The 22952-nt window shown below is 36.5% G+C and overlaps 1 protein-coding gene across 2 annotated transcripts in view; it reads left to right on the forward strand.

Moving 5' to 3' along the window:
* COMMD10 (COMM domain containing 10) overlaps positions 1-21234 on the forward strand; it is a 162348-nt gene extending 141114 nt beyond the window's left edge. Inside the window, exons 6-7 of one of the 2 annotated variants that reach the window (XM_029217027.1) lie at positions 17985-18044; positions 18759-19976. In XM_029217027.1, the coding sequence (XP_029072860.1) occupies positions 17985-18044; positions 18759-18797 (99 nt within the window). In that variant the 3' untranslated portion in view covers positions 18798-19976. Of the gene's footprint in view, positions 1-17984; positions 18045-18758 lie in introns of both variants that reach the window. The other variant, XM_029217028.1, reaches the window with a different exon arrangement.
* The last annotated feature ends 1718 nt before the right edge of the window (positions 21235-22952 follow it).

The following is a 22952-nucleotide window of genomic DNA, read 5'->3' on the forward strand; positions in this document are numbered from 1 at the left end:
TTCAGGTCAAATTTTCAGTGTATATTTGAAACCATAATATTGTTTAATATTCTAGTTCCCTTTAGTATTTAAAAAATTACTGCTTAGTTAAAGTTCAGCTAGTCAGAATATTCCTTCACTAAAATCTAGCTCTGTCATTTCATAATTCATTCCACAGCACCTCACATCACTGTTACCTCCACCATAGCACTTAGCATGCAGAGATTTGATTTTCTACAACTCTCAGTTTCCTGTCTTATCAGGAGATAAGAGGGCATTAGCTACAGTGCCATGTAAAAGACAAATCAAGGTTTAATTTGAAAACAGAAGCCAGTTTTGAGGCCCACCTGTTGACATAACAGAGACAGCATTGTGATCTCCTTTATGACTTTTGGATCCGGGCCTTGCATCATATTGCTAATTTCTCACTGGCCTTTCTTAGCATGTTTTCTTCTTTTCCTAGTTAGGAGCTTGGTGGAGAGAGAGAAGATTTCTGTTAGATTTTGCACAATGTCTTCAGTTCCTTGAAAGATGTGTCATCTAAACGCAAAACATGGTCAGTCCTTTTAGTCTAAGATTTGGTTGAATTATTTGCCTTGCCATTGAAAAGAATATTTAGTTCTTTAAAGCAAGTCTATACTATGTAAATGACACATAGTGCTTACCATACATGAGTTCATGTCCTGAAAATCTAAGATACTATGTTCAGAGTAGCTGGCATTCATTTTGTGTCACATATTCATGAAAAAGAGTAGTGAAAATATTTCTGATACTAATATTATGTTTTAATCTCTGGATTAGGTCACCAGTGAAAATGGACCTAATAGACTCATTCTATTAAAGACATTTTATCTACTTCACAAAACAGTAACATACTTTTGCATTATTTGGTAGTCTGAGCACAAAAGACATTACATCCAAAAATAGCTGGAAGATGCAGTTTTAGTGTGAAGCAGTGTCATGTGGGAAAGGAAACCAACCCTCTGCATGCTCTCTGCCTAAAACATAATTCTCTACTTACTGGCTTTTTTTCACTGCCTTGGAAAGTCAGGATTTTTCATGCAGTTCTAATAGTACTGTTGAAATGGACCTTCATTATAGTACAGTTGTCTCTTGCTATCAGCAGGGGATTGGTTCCAGGATTCCTTGTGGCTACCAAAATCTGCGGATGCTCAAATCCAACAGTCTGCCCTCAGTAGATTCCACATCTGTGGTTGGCTGAACCCGCGGATGAAGAACCTGCAGATACGAAACCTTCTGACCGAGAGGGCTGACTGTATATTTATTGAAAAAATCCATGTAAAAGTGGACCCGCTTAGTTCAAACCCTAGTCATTGAAGGGTCAGCTACTGTATTAATGTATGTAAATGTATATGGAAAGGCCCTCTCTGACAACCCATAGGTATGAAAATACTTAGCTTTCAGAATCGTAACCCACATTTAGCTTAGATCTAAAGGATGTTACATCTTTTCTGGAAAGTCATTTATTTAGACATCATTTATATAACTCTTTGTATTTAATTATTAATCTACTACTTGCTCATTTAAAATGTTACATTTAAGAGAGATTTTGGTTTTGGTTTTCCCTGCTCCGTATTTTCCATGTGGCTTTATTTTCCACTTGATTTGAAAGGCCAGAAAAGATTCTATTCAATTTAGTAAGCATTTATTAAATATTTGTTATGTTCAAGGCCCTGGGCTAGGTGCATGTGGAGCATAAACAATGATGACTATGATGATGATGGACAAGGATTGTAAACACTTGCAATGATTGATTACTTACTGAATTACCAGGTCAGGCAGCTGGGCTAAATGCTTCTACACATAATACCTATTTAAACCTCCTGTCCCTGTCAGGTAGGTGCTATTATTATCCCTATGTTACAAATGAGGAAACTGAGGCATAGAACATTTCATAATTTGATCAAGACAGTGACTTGTGAAGATGGGTTTAAAACAAGCAGTTTCACACTCAAGATCCTACCATAAAGGAGCTTGCGTCCTACTAGAAAAGTGATGGTATATTCACAAGGAGAATGCAGTACAAGGTAGAGTATGTTAGATGCTGCACTACTAGCTGAAGTGTGGAAGATATTGGAGCTCAGAAGGAGACATGCATTTCTTTGGGGAGATGGGGGAAGGCCTCATGGAAGAGGTGCCTCAGCTGGGTTTCGCCATGTGTAAGTTAGAAGAGTACATTCCCATTGAAAGGGGAAGTGGGAATAAAGGCATTGTTTTGAGAAAATACAGACGTGTTCAAGGGTAAGTAATAAGCAAATTTGTATAGCATCCTTCTAGAGGCAGCAGGGAGAAGATAATTCAGCTTGCACTGTAGAAGGATTAAAGTGGCAACCTGGGGAATTTAAACTTCTGCCAGTAATGAAGAATCTTTGGAGGATCTAAACTCTAGAAAAAGAAGTTCATGATCAGAATTGGATGGACTGAAGGGGGAAGAGAAGAACGGCCATGAGACTTTTTAAAACTTGGGCAGAGAGCATATTTAGTAATTGCGTCACATATTTAAAATATATTTTACTCTGTAACTAAATGAAAACTAGGATGGCCGAAGTTAATTTGAATACATGGAAAAGAAAGATCTTCGTGCTTACACAGACCCTTAACTATGCATAGGTTTTCATTTAAACTTGAAAACTCAAGTTTCTGGTATTATTATAGATTCAAATTATAGATTATTTTAAAATGGAATTGTTATATTTTCTTTTTTAACTATAGGAGACTGTTTCAATGGAAAGGATTATCCAAAATGGAATCTGGACAAGGTTTAACATCTCTTTCTTATAAAGATGTTATAAAATATTTTATAGATTTTAATGTTTTACATCTAATCTTAGAAGATATCCTCTTAAGCTGAGTTGATGCAACAGAAATAAATCTGTTGATACCTTCTAGAGAACTCCTCCTATTATGCTTTCATTTAAATCTCTTTCCATAACCTGACAATATGTAAAGTACAACATTAAAGAGAGTTGCACTCAAAACACAATTTCATCTTTAGTCGTGTGAATGGTTACATGTGAATACCTTACTTCATAGCACTGAAACAGTATTCTCTGAACATAGTATTACTAGAGGAAAGATTTCCTATCATGGCTGCCAGGGGAAAGCTGATACACTTGGAGAAATTTTGGGCCACTCACCAAAGCTGTGATTTCGTAACCCAGTTTGTCAACCAAGTTATACTGAGGTCATTATGCAGGCTGTGATTTCTCCTTAATGATTTTCATATTTTACTTCATAGGTTATGTTGACCTTTGGATTTCAGGCAGTAAGTAAAATAAAAAAATCTTAGTTTAAATTAGAAAAAATTGAGTTATTCTGTACCATATTTTTGTCCAGTATCTTTTTTCAGGCATTTTCATGTTACTTTTTATGATTTTTGTATAATAAAGTGATATATTTTTAATTTTAGATTTGTCCCTTATCCTTTTCTAAAAACAACTCTAAATATACTGATTCTTTTTGGTTATTTTAGCCTCTTCCTAATGATCACCTCCCTCCCAACTTTCCATGCATGTGCTATGTACTGAGAATGATTTCTAACCATTATTTTGGTTCCTTAGATTGTAAGCCATCTTAGCTTACATACATATAGGTTATTAAAGAAGATAATGGGCTCTCACGTCTTCTGATCTGTGCCTTGCCAGTCTTAGTTCTTTACCTTTTATTAGAGGAATAAGGGATAGACATGGGAGAAGTGGTGAATACTCTTTATCCCATTTCTGCATATTCAAATCCCATCTTCAAACACTAGGTCTAATTTTACCTCTATTACAAATTTGCAATGAAAGTAAAAGAGATATTAGTTGCCATTTTTTCCCTTTATTTTCAACTTTCTAATCTAAGGTTAATAATTGGAGGGCATTTAAAAAATCATTAATCTTGATGTAGTTAAGAACTATATTTGTACATTTTTAAGTCTTTTGTTTCTCATTTCCTTCTTTGTATTTTTATTTCTAGTAAATCTTTATCCTTCTACTAAAGGGAAGGGGACAAGATGACTGGTGGCAGACTTAACTGTAGTCTTTATTTACTCTTTTTTTTTTTTTTTTTTTCCTGTACGTGGGCCTCTCACCGTTGTGGCCTCTCCCATTACGGAGCGCAGGCTCCGGACACGCAGGCTCAGCGGCCATGGCTCACGGGCCCAGCCGCTCCGCGGCATGTGGGATCTTCCCGGACCGGGGTATGAACCCGTGTCCCCTGCATCGGCAGGCGGACTCTCAACCACTGCGCCACCAGGGGAGCCCCTGTTTACTCTTTTTAAGGACAAAATGTTAACCTGAATTATATCTGGGTATTGGGTTACATGCCTGTCAGCTCTGTTAGTCTCTGTAAATTTTTAATATTTTAAATATTTCATAATTAAAAAGGAAAAGGTAGACTGGCAGAGGTTTATGGAAAGCTTTGACTTCTAGCCAAAAGAGGTAGAACTTCAATTGTTGGTAATGGGGGAGATACTATTTTTAGTAGAAAAGCAACTTGATGAAAGTGGCACTTTAAAAAACTGAATTTGGCATCTGTATTTAGAAGAATCTAGAGAATAATGAGACTGAAGAAAAGAAATTTAAGCAAATTCAGCATTCTAATTTTTGAGGTCTTTGTGCTTAGGCCAGGGGGGAGGAAGGAAAGGGCAAGGGATGGTGCTTTGTTTAATAGTTTTGGTAAGCATTCCCAAATGAAAGCGTAGGTGTATTACTAATGCTGCATAATGCATTTCGTGTGCTTGAGAGCCTATCTCAGATCTAGTTCCTGCTGCATAAATACAAGTGCTCTTCATGAACTAGGCTGACATTTCAAACCAAGACCAAACCGAGAGCATGACCAGTAATATGGTTCTTACTCCCAAGCCACCCACGTGGAAGATCATTTTTTAAGAAGGGCATCAGTTAGCTCTGTTACCAATAATACTGTTTTCCAATTAGTCTGGCCCATCTAGAAGTAGCCTTTGTCTATTTGGAAGAGGTCTGATTTGCCGACATAGTCATTGGCTGCTTCTACAGGTTTCCACAGACTTTTATTTTAAGCCAGTATCTTCATAAATGGCTAAAAGAGAGAACTTTAAACCATTATTTCACCCCACTTAAAATAATATTGCTGCACACGAACACCCTGTATTTTTACAAAATCATTAACTTTTTCCAACTCCGTGACACAACTGAGTAGTTTTTTCACAACTATTTTGGGTAAATCCCACCAACCTCATCAATTTTTTATTTGTTAACTCAGATGTGACTTGAAAGTAAAAATTACTTGTAATCACTTTGGGGTTACACAGATTTAACCTGTTCTTAAATTAAGTTGTATTCCAGTCATCTGTGGAACAATCTATGTCTTAATTCCCTGTTACCTTTATCTGATTTTAAAGCAGCCCTATGTGACCTATAATCAAAAAGTGATGTTTGATGGATACTTCTACCATACTGTCATTTTTTCCCCATCCAAGTTAGGAAATGTATTTGAAACCCTTGTTTATTTTCTAGCACTGTAAAACGCTAGAAATTCTATAAAGCAAGTCCAAAATTATTATTGACTTTTTAATATGTTATTTAAAGGTTTGTTTCATGAACTTGGCCTAGGTCACAAAACTCATTAATATTAATGACTAGGCTAGAGAGGCTTGTAGCCTCTCTAATCATCAACAGAAACAAAACGTTAAACCAAATTGTGTAGCTTTATTATGTTATGAGTCATTCTAGGCAAAGACCACGTACAACAAGCAAGAGCTGAACAGTCCAGTTTTAATGTTTCTGATTCAAACCTTTGGCTTTTTATTTCTCTTCGTAGAGGAACTAGAGTTTTAAAATTGACACGCAGACAATTTTTTTATGGACTTCGTATGAATATATAATTCATTAAAATAAAACACTTGGAGCTAATCATTCAAAAAAGCATTTTTTATTAATAAACTTTAGAAAAAAGATAAAGCTTGGGGAGAGCTTCCCTGGTGGTGCAGTGGTTGAGAGTCCGCCTGCCGATGCAGGGGACACGGGTTCGTGCCCCGGTCTGGGAAGATCCCACATGCCGCGGAGCGGCTAGGCCCGTGAGCCATGGCCGCTGAGCCTGCGTGTCCGGAGCCTGTGCTCCGCAACGGGAGAGGCCACAACAGTGAGAGGCCCGTGTACCGCAAAAAAAAAAAAAAAAAAGATAAAGCTTGAGGCACAATTTACTTTTTTAAAAATACCAATTTTAAAATCACATTTTTCTTCTCTTAAAGAAGTTTGCATGATATAAGGTCTTACTATCATTTGAAAATGTATATAAATGTGAGCTCCTAAGTGATGTATTCTATTTATTCCAAAGATCTAACAGCCTCTGCAGCTGTCTCTAGGCCTTTCCTGTAAAACAGCAGTGCATCAAATGATAGTGAAGAGGGCCTGAAATTTTAACCTTGACATGAGTATTTATGCTGTATTCAAGATAGCTGATTTTACTTACTTCCACTTACATATAAACAGCAGGTTCTTTTAAACTGGTAGTAGTGAACATAATGTGGAATATGAATGCTTATTAGGTCATTTTTGTTAAGTAGAACTAATAATTTGAGATGTTTGTGTACAATAGGGGTTGGCAAACTTTTTTTCTGCAAAGAGCCAAATAGTAAATATTTTTTAAAAGCTTCCAGGCTGTGCAACTCCACTATTGTAACACAAAAGCAACCACAGACAATACATAAACAAATGAGTGTGTCTGTGTTCCAGTAAACCTTTATTTATGAACACGGACAGCAAGCCAGGTTTAGCCTGTGGACTGTAGTTCATCAACCCCTGGTCTACATTCATTTGAATTCCTCACGTTCTATTCACCTTTTTAATCTACTGGTATTGGCTTCTCCCTACCAACCCACCAAAAATACTTCTGCCAATGTCAGTAGCATTCTCCTTGTCATCTAAAATAAAAACTTACCAGTCCTTTTCTCAGTTGGTTTTGGGGAGCCTTGACACTTGAATCACACCTTCCTTCTTAAAACTCTTTCTTTAGGGTCTGTGATAGCACTTGTATAGTTTTTATCCAACTTTGCTCAAGGCATTCCTCAGGTTTTGTTTTTGCAAAGCTCCACTTTTTTTTATAGCCTATTCCTTAAATATTAGTGTGCATTAGGGATCCATTTAAATTTTATATTGTTTCCAGAATAGGCAAATCTGTAGGCACAGAGAGTAAATTGCTGGTTGGGACAAGGAGTTAGGAGGGTTGGTGGATGATAGCTAAAGGGCATACAGTTTATTTTTGGGGTGATGAAAATGCTCTAAAATTAATTGTGGTGATGGTTGCACAATTCTGTGAATATACTCAAAACCATTGAATTATACACTTTAAATGGGTGAATTGTATGGTGTATGATCATCCTCATAAGGCTGTTAAAAAAGTGTAAGTAAGTTAAATTCTCCAATGTCATTATTTTTCCTAAATTAAAAATTAAACCTACGTTCCACCCTTTACTCAAGTACCATAGTACAGACTGAACTATCTCCCAGTGCTGTTCTGAATTCTTAGTAGCATGCCCCAGACACTACGTTTTAAATGTAAAATGAAAATCTTATTTATAAGCTCCAGATATATTCAGAATTATAGAAAAATATCAACTTGTTAGAACCATTTCTTTGTTAAAATATGCATTATTAGTTCATTTGATGATTCCAAGAGGAATTTGCAAATTATAATCAGGTAATGAGGTTAGCAGGGAGCTAACGTGGATGGAAAAAAAATGAGCTCAATCTTCATCTGTCACCATTACAAGTTAAAAATTTGTAATGGAACAACATGATTACAAGCTAACAATTTCTTCTAGATGGTTACTGCCTTAAATTAACCCATAATCAAATTAGTATTATAGCTGCCTGTCTTTAGGATTTGGGGTCCACATGTGTTGAGGGTGAAATAGGGAGTTTCCTATTATTATATTGCAGGTTAACAGTGGATTTTCAGATGGCGCTTACATGATAAATTCAGTGCCCTCCAGAACATGGAGCAAATGTTGAACTTACCATTTTTATTTTTCAGAAACAGAGCTTCCAGTTAGCTGTTAAGAAGTGTAAATTGTAACGAAATTGTGAAATTAATACTCATTTAGGTGCACATATTCATTCTCTTTTCCTTGCAGACTGACCTGACAGCACAATATGGAAAAAAATTAAACCGACTTATGTTTTTAATTGGTTTTTTCTTAACACTGTGAATTACATTAGGTTGTTTAGTTTAGGATCCAAAGTACATAGTAGCTCTTGAAAGTACACACACACCATCCAAATTTCTATAAATTTACTATGAGTACAGTAATGTGATTTTATGAACAAAGGAGAAACCCAAACTTGGACACTGAGCTCATAGTCTTTAAAACTACGCATTGAAAACATAGTATGATTTCAATTTGATATCTGTAGTTTACCCGGAATCCTTCAGCTAGGATACTAACACATGTTTTGAGAAGTTAAGTAATGCAGCTATTCCTAAATCTGTAATGATAATGCTTCAGTAATCAGATAAGTCTTTATAATTAGAATAAAGTATAATTTTCAGAAAAAGATAGCATCACTTATAATATTTATACAGGAAAAAACTCCATTTTTTTTGCTGTCAGTGCTCTTCTTAACATAATTTCTTACTGTATTTAAGGAGCTTCATGTAATCATATTCAAAACCTCTTATCTTGCTGATTATATTCAGCAACCATAGCTAAATATTTCAATACCAAAGCTGAAAATCGTAATGACATATCAGCATACACATAATAAATTAGAGTTAATGAATACTATAGATGGTGCATTTTGATTGGCTCCAAGTTTGCGATCTGCTCATGCATAGCACACTGTTAATTTTTAAAAGGACAGAAAATATGGTGATGATATGACTGCCAAGCATATTGTTTTGTCTACGCAAGAATAAAGTAATATTTTAGCCAGAATGAAAAGAGCGTACACAGATAACGGAGTAAATGTTCTAACAGCTGAAGCATATATCCCAGATTAAACATTTAGTGACAATATTTCATACACACTTTTACACAATTTTTATATTGAATAAAGAGTTCTGGCCAAAAGTGGTTTATTGTTATGTTGACAGCCACAACTGCTGTATTTTTAGCTAAGTATGTACAAAACCTCGAATCTTCAGCTTTCACCAGTTTGAGACAGGCACCTTCAAGTATGAGAAGCCATTTTTCAAGCTAACTAGAGAATCAATACTTAGAGTTTAATTTTTGTCCTATTTAGCCTACATATTTACTGAGTAAGCAAGAGTTATAAGACCTGTAAGACTACTGTCAGCATTGGGGAAAATGCAGTAGAATACTTTGAAAACATTGTCATCAGACAAAATCCATTTATTCTGATACTTTCCATATATAATTTTTTTTCCCCAGTGGGGTGAGAGGGAACATATTTAAATTTAATTCTTAAAATTAAGCTCAATAACCATATATTGTTATTAAGTACTATGATCAAGTACCATACTAGGCTATTAGACTACAATAAAGAAAATAAAGGCTAGCCCCTCCCTTAAAGAGCCTACCATCAGTGGAACAAATGTAAGTAATTCCATACAGTATAATAGGGAAAGGCAAAGATAGAGGTATGCATAGGGTGCCGCAGTGTCAACTGAGCTGAGTATTAAAGGATCTAGCCAAATGAAATAGCTGGTATATGCGCATGTGTGTATGTCCATGCACACACGAGAGCAGTTGGGAGCATTACTGGGAGAAGACAGGGAACAGCGTGAACAAAGACCTGAAGTATGCAGAATGCTACTGGTACTGCTGGTGCATGCAGCACATTAGGAGGGTATTAGGAAATGAGGCCATAGGTGGAGTCATGGGCCAGGTTTTGGAAGTCTTGAGTGCCATGTTAATGAGCTAGAAATTTGCTTTTGCTGTTTATGTACTGCCTGTATTCTTAAACAGATAAACATTTTGTCAAACTACACTTTTCAAAGGTTGAAAAAAGGCAAGTTACAATTGGTTGATCTGACCCTGGGGAAATGCCTTTTGTGGCTTGTATTTGTTGCGGTCGTCTTTTTATAATGTCTATCAAACTTTGACATAAGCTCAGGGTTTTCAGTTTGCCCACTGCCCTCCTCAAACAGCAGGGCCAATGCCTGTGAGGTTTTGGAGCCTGCTAGGCTAGACAATGTTTTAATGAAGAGCTTTTGGAATCATAGGACTTGAGGGAGCAACAGAAATCAGCTCCATATTCAGGTGAAAGTAGTAATTTTCTTGCTCCGTTTCTCTGTATGATGTAGTATATTCATTGGGCTAACAGTTTTGTTTATATATTTGGAATTAGAATTTTAAACATGGCAATTGTATTGTGTTAACTTTTGTGAAATTTTCACAGTAGCTTTTTTTAAAAAAAAATAATGTAACTGAGACAAAGAGAGTTGCTTATATGTTTTTCTGAAAATTTTTGAGAAATTTAAGACCTTCACCTGACATTTTACATCTCTTACTTGGCATCTCATCAGCCATATTTATCAAACTATTTACCCTCAGCAAAGCTTTTATGTATTCTGTGTATAATGAGTTAAGAGAAGGGAAGCAATTGTGCAAATTCATGGGAAGAATTTTTTTTCTATAAATTAGCTTGATATGCAGGTGAAAGTGTTGTTTTATCTTGAGTTACCATAATAATGCAGTAGAAAGAACAATGACTAGTTCCACTGCTGTATACTTTATATGAGTTAGTTCATCTTTGTAAGATTAGTTTTCTCATCGGTTAAGTAAGACGGTTGAACTGTTATTCCTAAAGCTCTTTCTTACTGGCATTTTGTGGTCCTCTAACTCCCTCAGTTCCCCAATTTACTTTGCTTATAGAGGTGTGCCTTTCAACATCCTTGAGTCATAGAATTGAAAAGGACCTTGGGAGATTGTGTAGTCCAACCGCCTTGCAGAAAGATGGAAATTTGCTCTTTCCCTCTACCTAGAATGTTTTGCTTCCACCTTCTCAAGCTAGCATCCTCTGAATCGGAGCTGGTTGTAACCCCTTTTGTTGCTAGGATTAATTCCATTGATCTGACAATGGGCAGAGAATCCCTTCTTTCTCACTGTTCCATGTACATTCTTCTTATAGTTGGAAGCTTAGCTGTAAAGGGCAACCTGCCTACCTAGAAAAGGATCTTTCTTTGGTCAAGAGTATATGGCTTATTCATCTCTGTATCGGTACCGTTTAGATGTTTATTGAATAACTGTATATTATTGGGTGGCAAAAATGGTTAATGTTCATGTACATGAGTAGAGTTTCACTAACTATTCAATAATAGTGAAGATCGTCAACAAATAATAATAGAAATACTGGAATGTTTTTACAGTGATCTGTAACTGTATATAGGTACAGTTGTAGATAATACACTTTTTAGATGTATTTATTTAATAAATGGTGCCTAATGATTTGTTTTATAAACCCATTCAGTAGAACTTGAAATATTATTTAAATTTGATATCTATCCATCATTTCTGTAAGTGAAAAGGAGAAAACTTCCTCTCTAAGTCCCTAGGAAATTATTTTTAGATTTAACCAGGACAAGAGATTAGTAGTTTTTCTTTTACTGGAATCCTCTACTCCTGATTTTCTAGATGAAAAGATAATTGTATGATTTCTAATTCTAATATCCTACTTAATTTTAAAAGCTAAGCAATGTAAAGTTGGTTTAATTCTTATCTATTTATATCTATGTTATTTAGAGGTTATTTCTGCTTAGATAATTTGTGATGAGGTTAATACATTTCTCTCTTGGAAAATGTATGTGTTCCTAATTTCTAACTAATGGGAAAGCAGACGATATTTTTACTGTCAGCTTTCATCAAGTTAGACCTCTCTGAAGACCTTACTAAATTCTATTTCCATGGGAATTTTGCTAATGGGTATGTGCAACATTATCCAGGTGCTCGCAGACAGGATTACAAATTAAAAATAAAAGAAATGGGTGAACAAATACATCTTTCTTCTCTTTTAAGAAATTGGCAGAATGATACTCTTTGCACTTTCATTTTCACTTGGCAGTGTTTTCAGATAGGGTGCAGGAAGTCTGCGTGGTATTAATGCATGAGACCAGCTTAGACAACATAAGTAATGAATTTCCTAAATGGGTTCTTGGTTGCAATCTTATATGTATAAGGCAGAAGAAAGAGAGTAAATCTTCTAGTCTGTGTATATTTAGTTAACAATATTAGTGAGTTTAATGGGTCTTACTGGAAAATGGAACGTTGAAGGCAAGCCACACAGTTTTATTGCCTGTGTGCCAACTTACTAAATTATTTTGATTCATGTCATAAATGCCATATATTTCCACATACCATGCAGAAAACATTTGTGGACATGGTGATACTCATCATTTATGAAACACCTACCTACCCTAAATATTGGAGTTCCGAAGGGTTCTGTCTCAGGCTGCCCTCTCTTCTCATACTGCATTCTTCTCCTGGGCAGTCTCATTCAGTTTTAAATAGCAATATATCAGTAACTCCCAAATGTATATCTCTTATCTAATTTCCTTTTCTGTCTTTCCAGACTTATTTCAGATATTTTCAGGGAAATATCACAGACATATCAAGCTAATTGTGTCTGAAACTGCACTTTTGATTCTCTTTCTTCGCATCTACTCCTCTAGTTTCCTATCTCAGTTGCATCCATCAGTTTCTCTTGCCAGAAACTCGAGAGTCATTCTTGACTCCACCTATTCCTTCACCTCCTCCCCCAGCTCAAATCTTTCACTAAATGCTATCTCTTCTACCTCTTAAACCATTTTTCAAGTTTTTTTCACTTTTCTCTATCACTGTTGCCATCACATTAGATCAGGTCACTATCTTTTGCCTAGACGAATGCAATATAGCCTCCTAACTGGTTTCTCCACATCTAGTTTGTCCAGCTCTAATCCATTTACAAATAAAACCCAAAGTGACTCGTTAATATGTAAATACAATTACATCATTCTTAAAATTCTCCAGTGGCTTTCCGTTGCTCTTAAAGATCTTCTCTCTGTCCCAGAAGAGATGATGGGGCCTATTGTTAGTTTGCTGGGACTGCCATAACTGTACAACAGACTGGATGACTTAAATGACAGAAATTTATTTCCTCACAGTTCTGGAGGCTAGAAGTTTGAGATCAAGGTGTCATCAGGATTGGTTTCTTCTAAGGCCTCGCTCCTTGGCTTGTAGATGGCTGTCTTCCTCCAGTGTCTTCATACAATCGTTCCTTTGTGTGTGTCTGTGTCCTAATCTCTTCTTATAAGGACAGTAGTCATATTGGATTAGGGCCCACCCACATGGGTTTGTCTTTTTATTGTTGAATTATAGGAGTTGTTTATATATTCTGGGTGCTATACTCTTATTAGATAATGATTCACAAATATTTTCTCCTTTCTGTGGGTTTTTTTTACTCCTTTACTTCTTGTAAATCTTAACTCAAATGTTACCAGCTCAGTGAGACCCTTTTTGACCATCTAACCTTGAATCTCCACCTACCTACCCCCAAACACACATTCCCTCTCCCTGCTTTATTTTTCTTCCTAGCATTTATCACCAACAAACATTTCTATATGTATGTTGTGAATTATGATGATGATTTTATTATTATTGTTATTATTGTCTTTATTACATTTCTTGTTTATTGTCTGTTTTCTTCAACTAGAATATGGGGGATTTTGATTTCTGTTGCTCATTGCTCTTTACGTAGCACCTAGAACAGGCCTGTAGGCCTTTAATAAAAGTTCATTGAGGGCTTCCCTGGTGGCACAGTGGTTGAGAGTCCGCCTGCTGATGCAGGGGACACGGGTTCGTACCCCGGTCCGGGAAGATCCCGCGTGCCGCGGAGCGGCTGGGCCCGTGAGCCATGGCCGCTGAGCCTGCGCGTCCGGAGCCTGTGCTCCGCAACGGGAGAGGCCACAACAGTGAGAGGCCCACGTAACGCAAAAAAAAAAAAAAAAAAAAGTTTATTGAATAAAAAGGAATGAATTTAACACATAACAGTGCCGTTTTTTTTTAATTGGGGAAATATAGCACACATACAGAAAAAGAGCACAGTAATTTGTCAAAAAAAAAAAAGGACACCCTTTTACCTACCACCAAGATCAAGAAATAAGTTATTGCCTAATTTGTAATAACAATCAATAATAAGAAGAAATCAGAAGCCTCTCTTATGCCTCCTCCCAATTACTGCCTCCTTTCTGCAGTCACCCGGAGGTGATCAGTATTTTGGTATTTCTGGTAATATTTTTGTTGCTTTACTTATACTTTTACCACCTAAGCATTTGTCTCTAAAACCTTTTCTGTTATTTTTTAAAATATTCATATGCATGAAGTTAATCATACATGTTCTTCTGTGCCCCCTGCCCCGACGTTCAACTTTATTTTGTTAGTCATGCATGATATTGTATTTGGCTGTAGTTTATTTTCATGTCTGTATAACATTCCATTGTATTCCATTGTATACTACATTGTATTCCATTGTATACTACAACTTACTTATATATTCTTCTGTTGAAAGAAATTTTGGTTACTTCCATTTTTAGCTCTTTGAATCATAATACTATCAATATTCTTGTACCTATGTCATGGTGCCCAAATGTGTACATTTCTATTGAGCTCAATATTAATACCTAGCAGTGAATTTCTGGGTCATAGGGTGTGTATATATTCAGCTTTAGTAAATAATGCCAGACAAGTTTCCAGGGTAGTTAGAAAATTTTCACCCCTTCCAGCATATATTTTCATATGTTTTTGTCTATTTGGACATCCTTTTCTGGGAAGTGCCTGTTCAAGTCTCTTGGGTTTTTTTTTTTTCAAATCAGATCAAGCCTGTCAGTCCAGGGTACTCATGGGCAATCTGGATGCACCCCTTTCAGCTGGGGGAACTGCCAGGAAACCTACCAAGAAAGGTAGAAAATGGCTGTTCCTAATTATTCTCCCCCACCCCCAACCCTTGTGTTCCACCACCAGCCAGGCTTCCAGATCATTCACATTGGCTAGAGTCCCTTTTAACAATCGAATCTGGCATCTGAGGGTCTCCTGATGGTGTCCTCCTTCTCCCCAGCCAAATGCTACCACCCACGTGGCTTTTTTATTATTATTGGGATATAATTGACATAAAATGGTATTAGTTTTAGGTGTACAACATAATGATTTGAACCTTTCCATACATTTTCTGAAGAGTAAACAATGAAGTTTAAAGAGTTGATTCTCATTTGATAAGCAGATTTGTCACTTTCTGGTTATATTCTCAAGGAAAGCTAAGAGTGTGCTTTCCTCCCAAAAATGCTGTAGTCCCAGGGGAGATTTTGATCAGGTCTACTCCTAATATTTATGGGACCTGAAGAAAGAGTAAAAATGGAGGCCATCATCCATTCTAAATTTAAAGTCATAAATAAAGTTACCAAACTGTTAAATGAAATGTGAACTGTACTTTTTTCTTGATAAGGTACTTTTGTACAATGTCCCGGAAGACCAGATTTGAATTTAAGATTCTTAGACTTTGTGGGGTTCTGTGTCAGAACATGACAATGTGGGAAGTTGGCCCCTGGCCAGCACCCCCCTTTCCTTTTTTTTTTTTTTTTTTGCGGTATGCGGGCCGTTCACTGTTGCGGCCTTTCCCGCTGCGGAGCACAGGCTCCGGACGCGCAGGCTTAGCAGCCATGGCTCACGGGCCCAGCCGCTCTGTGGCATGTGGGATCCTCCCGGACCGGGGCACAAACCCGCGTCCCCTGCATCGGCAGACGGACTCTCAACCACTGCACCACCAGGGAAGCCCCCCCCGCCCTTTCCTTTTTATCCTACACGTCTAAGCTCCATCCTTACTTACCTAAACCTAAAAAACAACTGCCACTGGCCACCCCTTAGGTAAACATAGATTCTCAAAATTTGGGATAATCTCTCTACACATAGACATGAAACACTTAAAACCACTCCCATACTCTTCCATATTCTCATGGTCTTCTCTAAGTCATTGTGAGTTGAATGGGAAATGATAATAGCTACCCATTATTATGTCAAGCATAAGAAATTTTATATCAGGTATCAGTTTTTTTCCTTCATGGGGCTAAGTATTTCAGTAAAGTAAGACTAAATTTAGTTGACCTTTGAACAACACAGTTTTGAACTGCACAGGTCAATTTATACTTGGATTTTTGTCAATAAATACTGTGGCCCTACTTCATCCACGGTTGTTTGAATCTACGGATTCGGAACCACAGATCTGGAGGGGCATTTATGGGACTTCATCCGGAAAATTTAGTATCCACAGCAGGTCCTGGAACCAGTCTCCCGCAGATACTGAGGGGTTACTATTATGGATGGATGGATAGGTGTATGTGTGTGTGTGTCTGTGTGTGTGCCTGTGTGTGTAAAATAAACATATCCATATATATGCACACACTCATGCACACACACACATTATTTTAGCTATTGTTATTTTAAGAAGTATTTTTTTAAAGTTACCTTCCTTCCCTTTCCTCAGGGTAACATTTTAGAAAACACTACCCTGAAAGAAAGCAAAGCAAAGTACAGGAAACAAGAGCCTAGCTTGGCTGCTACCTCTAGGGGTACATCAAATGAGCTGTTCACATACTGATTCAGTCTTCAGTCTCTCCTAACTTTCAGCTGGGGAGGGGGTGGTAAAGAAATGAACTTGCTTTGCTTTTCCCTAGGGTAAACCTAGGTTTATCATTCCCCTTTAACTGCTGGAAGGAAATATAGCACTGCTAGATAATGCCAATTCAGCCTTTGGAGGTTTCAGGATATGTGCCAGTTAACCAACTGATTCTTCTAATATGATTTGAAAAATTCGTAGTTTTTTTTTTTATCATTCGTAAAGGATAAGGCTTTAAAGCCGGTATGCTTCTTCATTCATTTTGAAACTTACATGGGCGTATAAGAGAAAACAAAGAAAGGAATTTGAGCCTATGTGCTTAGGCTTCATGGAAAGGGAGGTGCCATTTCTGAGCAGAGCCCCACTGACTCTCCTAAAATTAGGAGAAAACTTGTTTTGAAAATGTTGGCTTTGTGAATGGAAATGGAAATCATTAAAACAAAAAAAAGTGAGCATAGAAACTGAGAAATAGAATTAATACAGTGTTGGAAATGACCATAGGCAATTAAGTGCATGAATCAATGTCTGTTTGCAACAGTTTTCCACTTCTTCAATTCATGGTGCCTGTTGTATGTCACGTGAGCATGACAGTATGGTCAGAGCGGGTGATACATTCTTGGTATTCTCTCCCCATTAACTTTCACTTCCCAAAGGTACGTTGAGTAAAATAAACATGTTTGAACAATTTTCAGAAACAGTGTTTCCTCAGTTTACAAAATCAACCAAAAGCGGATTGGGGTGGGTTGGGTTAATGTCGCACTTTACTGCACTATCATGCATACGTACACAATATTACTTAGCATCTGTAGCATCCATAACGATTTCTCTATTGCATTTGAGGTGAAAGGAATGAGCAGGTTTAAGTCCCAGCTTTGAAGCTGTTGTGTTGTTAACTTGTGCTGAGTCTGTACATTACAAAAGGTAACAATCTCAGCATGTTAAGATCATAACTGTTAGATTAATGCTTGGAGGCAGCAGCTGTGCTGATGTGAGGCATTAATGGCTGGATGAGTTCAATCAGATATGCTGCCTCCAGTGTCTTTGTGTAATGGTATTTACTAGATTTCAAATGGACTGCTGAGAAAGATGAAATATAATCTCATGTATTATCTCTGTCTTGAAAAAATACATAATGAAATTGTTCTCTTGTTGGAATATATTTTATTAACCTCTGTGGAGTCAACTTAAAGAACAGATGCCCCTACAGAGTTGAAACCTTTTGCTAAAGTGGAGTGTTATTAAATGTATTTTTGAGTTCTTGGAACAGTGGGGTTGAGTAGAGGAGGTAAGTTTGGTTTGTTTGTTTTTTTTAAACCACTCAGAATAATATGGCATATTCTGAGGCTAGCTGGAGAGGAAAAAAAAATGCAATGTAAATTGTACACAACTAAATTTTTTTCTTTCTTTCTTTTTTCTTTACAGAGCCTGAAGAAAGTTCTTGTGGAATTCAGTCACAAGGAATTGTTTGATTTCTATAACAAGGTCTGTATTTTTTAAATAATTTCTGGTAATGTAGGGTTTTTCACATTGTTTCCTCCACTTTATGAATTCTTATTTTTAAAGGCCCATTACAGAGTTGAGTTCTTTAAACTTCCCTTATAAACATCTTATGTTTCACAGTAGGAAGCATTGCCAAGATGAAGAGAATCTGACAAACTAAATCAGGAAGAGAATGGATATGGTTTTAATTAAAGCAGTAGGATTGTTGTTTTAATGTAAAGCATTAAATAATAAACTGTGTGGTACCTAGCCACACTGGCACTTTAGAGATAGGTAATGTTAAATATTTTAATTTCTGGGCACAAGGGAAAAGGCAGATACCGGGCCTTTAAAGATTTATCTTTGAGGATATTTCGTGTTTCTTTGTAAATACTGATTTTGTAATCAAGGAAAATGCACTGCCCCTCTACCACCCTCCCCCCTTTAGAAATCTAAAATGAAAGAGCTGGGTGCATTTTAAACAGTAGAAATCCTCTTTTACAAATTTGAAGACTGATAGCAAGCTTGAATTCTAATATCCACATAAAAAGAAAAATTTTCTAAGTGGTATATTTATTGCTTATGTGAGTACATTTAAAATACATAGTTACCAGTTACATTCTTTTCTTTCATTTGCATGTTTCTAAACAACACTTCATATGAATTTCTCTCCCTTCACCAACTTTCTCTTTTTTTTTTTTTTGTCTTTGTAAATAGCTAGAGACCATACAAGCACAGCTGGATTCCCTTACATGATGTTCTCAAAGACTGGTTTCTCTATCACACTCCTGCCACCTCATTGTTTCGCATTGAAGATAAACTGCCAGGTTGTGTTTTCTGAAGGATTCATTAGCTTTCTTCTTGTAAATTATGTGGTTTATTGCTTCTTATACAATAACAGCCAAGGAAGATCATTGTTTTGAGTACTGGAGTTCTAATATACATTCTCCAGTTCTGTGAGCCAACAGCAAGCAATGGTTAAGAACATTTTTGTTTTAAGGGGAACAAAAGTGAATATCATATTGTTTTTACTGTCCTATTTTTGCTTTATTGCCTGACCTGTTTATTTTTTACATACTTGATGATACTTCTATGTATCAAGAAGGGTCCATGGATACAAAGTGTAATATGTACCTTAGAACACAGAACTTTTTTAATTACATTAATAAAAATAAGAAAGTAGCCACAGTCAATTAAATACATTATGGCATTTGTTTCCTTTAATATAATGAATGTATTTTGCTTGGGAAATAATATAGGAAAGAAATTTTAAATAGAGCTAGTACTAGTACATCAGCCAACTCCAGTATGAGCATCTCTGTGCACTTTCATTTTTTCTCTGAGCTTAATGATTTAATAACAGTTCAGGTTTTTGTGTGCTTTTTTTTGTACTGAAAATTAATAATGATTCATTTCAAGGTGTGGGAGACAGATTCAGATCATGAATAAAAATAGTTGTAATGAGTGCTAAAGGATTATCCTTAAAATTTTAAAACAGAATGTAAAACAAATTTTATGTTCTCTTTTTGTAAATATGTTAATTTCAGCCAAGAAGATTTTTATGTCTTAGAATTAGTTGAACTGAAGTGCACAGTATTTTATGCTATGGATCTATATAAATGGGAGTATGGTTGCCTACAGAAAATAATATCAGTTGAATTTTTATGAATGAAATGTCTGCACTATATTATTTCCAGCGAGAAAGACAGAGTGAGGGAGGAAAGGAGAGAAAGGGAGAGGGGAGGGGGGGAGAAAATGAGAGAGAGCGAACAGAGAGAGACAAAGAGAGATTCAAATATGACTTCACATGAAAGAATTTGATTTCAGAAATATCCTATAGTTAAACAGAACCACTGGATTTAAATCACATTCTTTATATGAGGTATCTGAGTAATATGAATGTTAAATGTCTCCCAAATAAATGTTTAGTATATGAAATTTATGCCCTTACTTATTTATATGTGTGCTTTTATGTTGTTGCTTAGAAGGATTAGGTGTTTGGATTATTTCAGAATGTAAGTATTATAGTGGCTGTCCATACTTGGTTGATTTGAAAAGTTTTTAAACTCAAACTTCCATTGATAGGATATCTAGAAGACGTGTTTATAGTATAATGGGATTTGTTTCCATATGTAGCTTGTGGGATCTATCTTGTATTTTTATGCTCTGTTCTGCTGGTCCCCAGAGGAAAGTACCTGACTACTGTAAACATTTTGGTAAATATTCTTTCAGACTTCTTATCTACAAATAAACATACATTTCAAGTTGAATTTGTTGGGCCTTCCCAACAGTGACCATATGAATAGGTAGAAGTTTTCACTGGTTTGATGCCAACTTAACTCCCAGTGTACGTATCTAAGTTAAATGTGACACTTCATAATGAAATTTCCTATTTGTAGCTTAAAATAGTGGTAAATAGTTTTCTCTCCATCAGTCTAGTTCAGGAAAGTCTGACCAAAGGCATTGAAGGAAGGACAAGTAAGTAGTAGGTCTAATTCTAACTAAGAACATAATTATTCCTGAAATATATTTAATTCCAGATAATTTTATTTCTTAAGCTACCACCATTGTTATGATACACAAATAAAAGAAGATATCTTCCCAAAGATTATTAAGGTGTGTGTTACATTTTCATAGAAATAAGGTGGGTGGAGCCATAAGTGGGACCTGAAACCTACTGTCTTAGCAAATAAACATGTTTTGTATGAGTGCTTGTCATGAGGATTGAATAAAAATATAAATTACTTGTTAGAAAGGAGTACTACAAATAATATTTGCAATTCTCCAATTATAAAATATGGTTATTTTTAAGTAGGAAACACCAAAAAAATCATAAAGGAGTAACCTAAAATCATAGACTCTCAACATCCAGAAACAGCCGTTAATGACATTTTGGTAGATTTCATTGAAGGTTTTTTTGGTTTTTTTCCTATTCATATATCTTTCTCTACTATCTTTAAGTAGTCCTTCATTTGAATGAGTTACACTTTATTTATTCAATCTGTTGTTGGACATTTAGACTATTTCCAGTTTTTTAAAATACTAAAGAACTCAACTGGTAAAGATCATTATAAATAAACCCTAAACCACATTTCTCATTACTTTATTAATATGGGTTCCCAGAAGTAGGATTATTATGCCAAAAGTATGAAGATTTATTTTCTGTTTTTACTTTTTTTTTTTTTTTTGCGGTACGCGGGCCTCTCACTGCTGTGGCCTCTCCCGTTGCGGAGCACAGGCTCCGAACATGCAGGCTCAGCGGCCATGGCTCACGGGCCCGGCCGCTCCGCGGCATGTGGGATCTTCCCAGACTGGGGCATGAACCCATGTCCCTTGCATCGGCAGGCAGACTCTCAACCACTGCGCCACCAGGGAAGCCCTCTGTTTTTACTTTTAATGGGATTTTATTATAAATATAAAACTGCCTATATTTTTTAAAAAGTGTTTTTAAAAAAGTCTATTTTGCTCTCTTACTCCCTAGAAATACCTACCTAACTAGTTAGAAACATTTGGTTTATATCTTTTCAGATATCTCATGTAAATTCAAACACACACACACCCCTCTTTGTATATGTTTTTATTTATTTACATTTATTTTTTATTTTGGTTGCGCTGGGTCTTAGTTGGGGCAGGCAGGCTGCTCCTTAGTTGCATCACATGGCCTCCTTAGTTGTGGCTGGTGGGCTCCTTAGTTGTGGCATGTGAGCTCCTTAGTTGTAGCATGTGAGCTCTTAGTTGTGGCATGCACGTGGGATCTAGATCCCTGACCAGGGATTGAACCTAGGCCCCCTGCATTGGGAGTGCAGAGTCTTAACCACTGTGCCACCAGGGCAGTCCCTATTTACATTTATTTTAAGGCCATTTTTGCATATTGATAAATTGTTTTCTCAAAGGTTCATAACAGTTTATACTCTTACCAACAATAAATGAGAACTCACCTGCCTCAAGCCAGCTTCATCATCCTCTTCCTCCTACTGTACATTTTATTCTTAACATTTTTTAAAATCTAGGAATGGGTTTGGGAAGAGTGTGGAGTGAGAGTGGGTTGGAGATTGAAGCATCACTAATTACTTGGGATATGTTATGTTGATAATTCCAGAGGGATAGAAGAGAAAAATTTCTTCTAAAATCAGCAAATGTGAAAAACAGTTGCACAGTGTTTAAGCGTAAAAGCACTGAAGTCAGACATTTTCTTCCTCAACAAATATTCAGTAACTGCCTATAGTGCCAGGAACTGTGTGTATGCTAGACATTATGTTAACAGTGATGAGCAAAATTAATATAGTTCCTGGCGTCTTTAAGTGTAATGTGTTAGTCAGTTAAAAACCAAGCAAAATGTAACAACCTAATTGGGAAAAGAATTTGAAAAAGAATAGATACATGTACATGTATAACTGAATCACTTTGTTGTACACCGGAAACTAATACAACATTGTTAATCAACTATACTCCAATGTAAAATGAAAAGTTAGGGGCTTCCCTGGTGGCGGAGTGGTTAAGAATCTGCCTGCCAATGCAGGGGACACGGGTTCAAGCCCTGGTCCGGGAAGATCCCACATGCCACGGAGCAACTAAGCCCGTGCGCCACAACTACTGAACCTGCGCGCTAGGGCCTGCGAGCCACAACTGCTGAGCCTGCATGCCACAACTACTGAAGCCTGCGTGCCTAGAGCCCATGCTCTGCAACAAGAGAAGCCACCGCGATGAGAGACCCATGCACCACAACGAAGAGTAGCCCCCGCTCGCCGCAACTAGAGAAAGCCTGTGCGCAGCAACGAGGACCCAACGCAGCCAAAAGTAAATAAAATAAAATAAAGTTTTAAAAAAAATGAAAAGCTAAAAAAAAACAAGCAAAATATAATAAATTGTGAATAAGTATGGGATGAAAAATAATTGGATTCTCTTAAGAGA

This window comes from Monodon monoceros, unplaced genomic scaffold (assembly GCF_005190385.1).
Source record: "Monodon monoceros isolate NGI ecotype Baffin Bay Population unplaced genomic scaffold, NGI_Narwhal_1 Super_Scaffold_12, whole genome shotgun sequence".
Lineage (NCBI taxonomy): Eukaryota > Metazoa > Chordata > Mammalia > Artiodactyla > Monodontidae > Monodon > Monodon monoceros.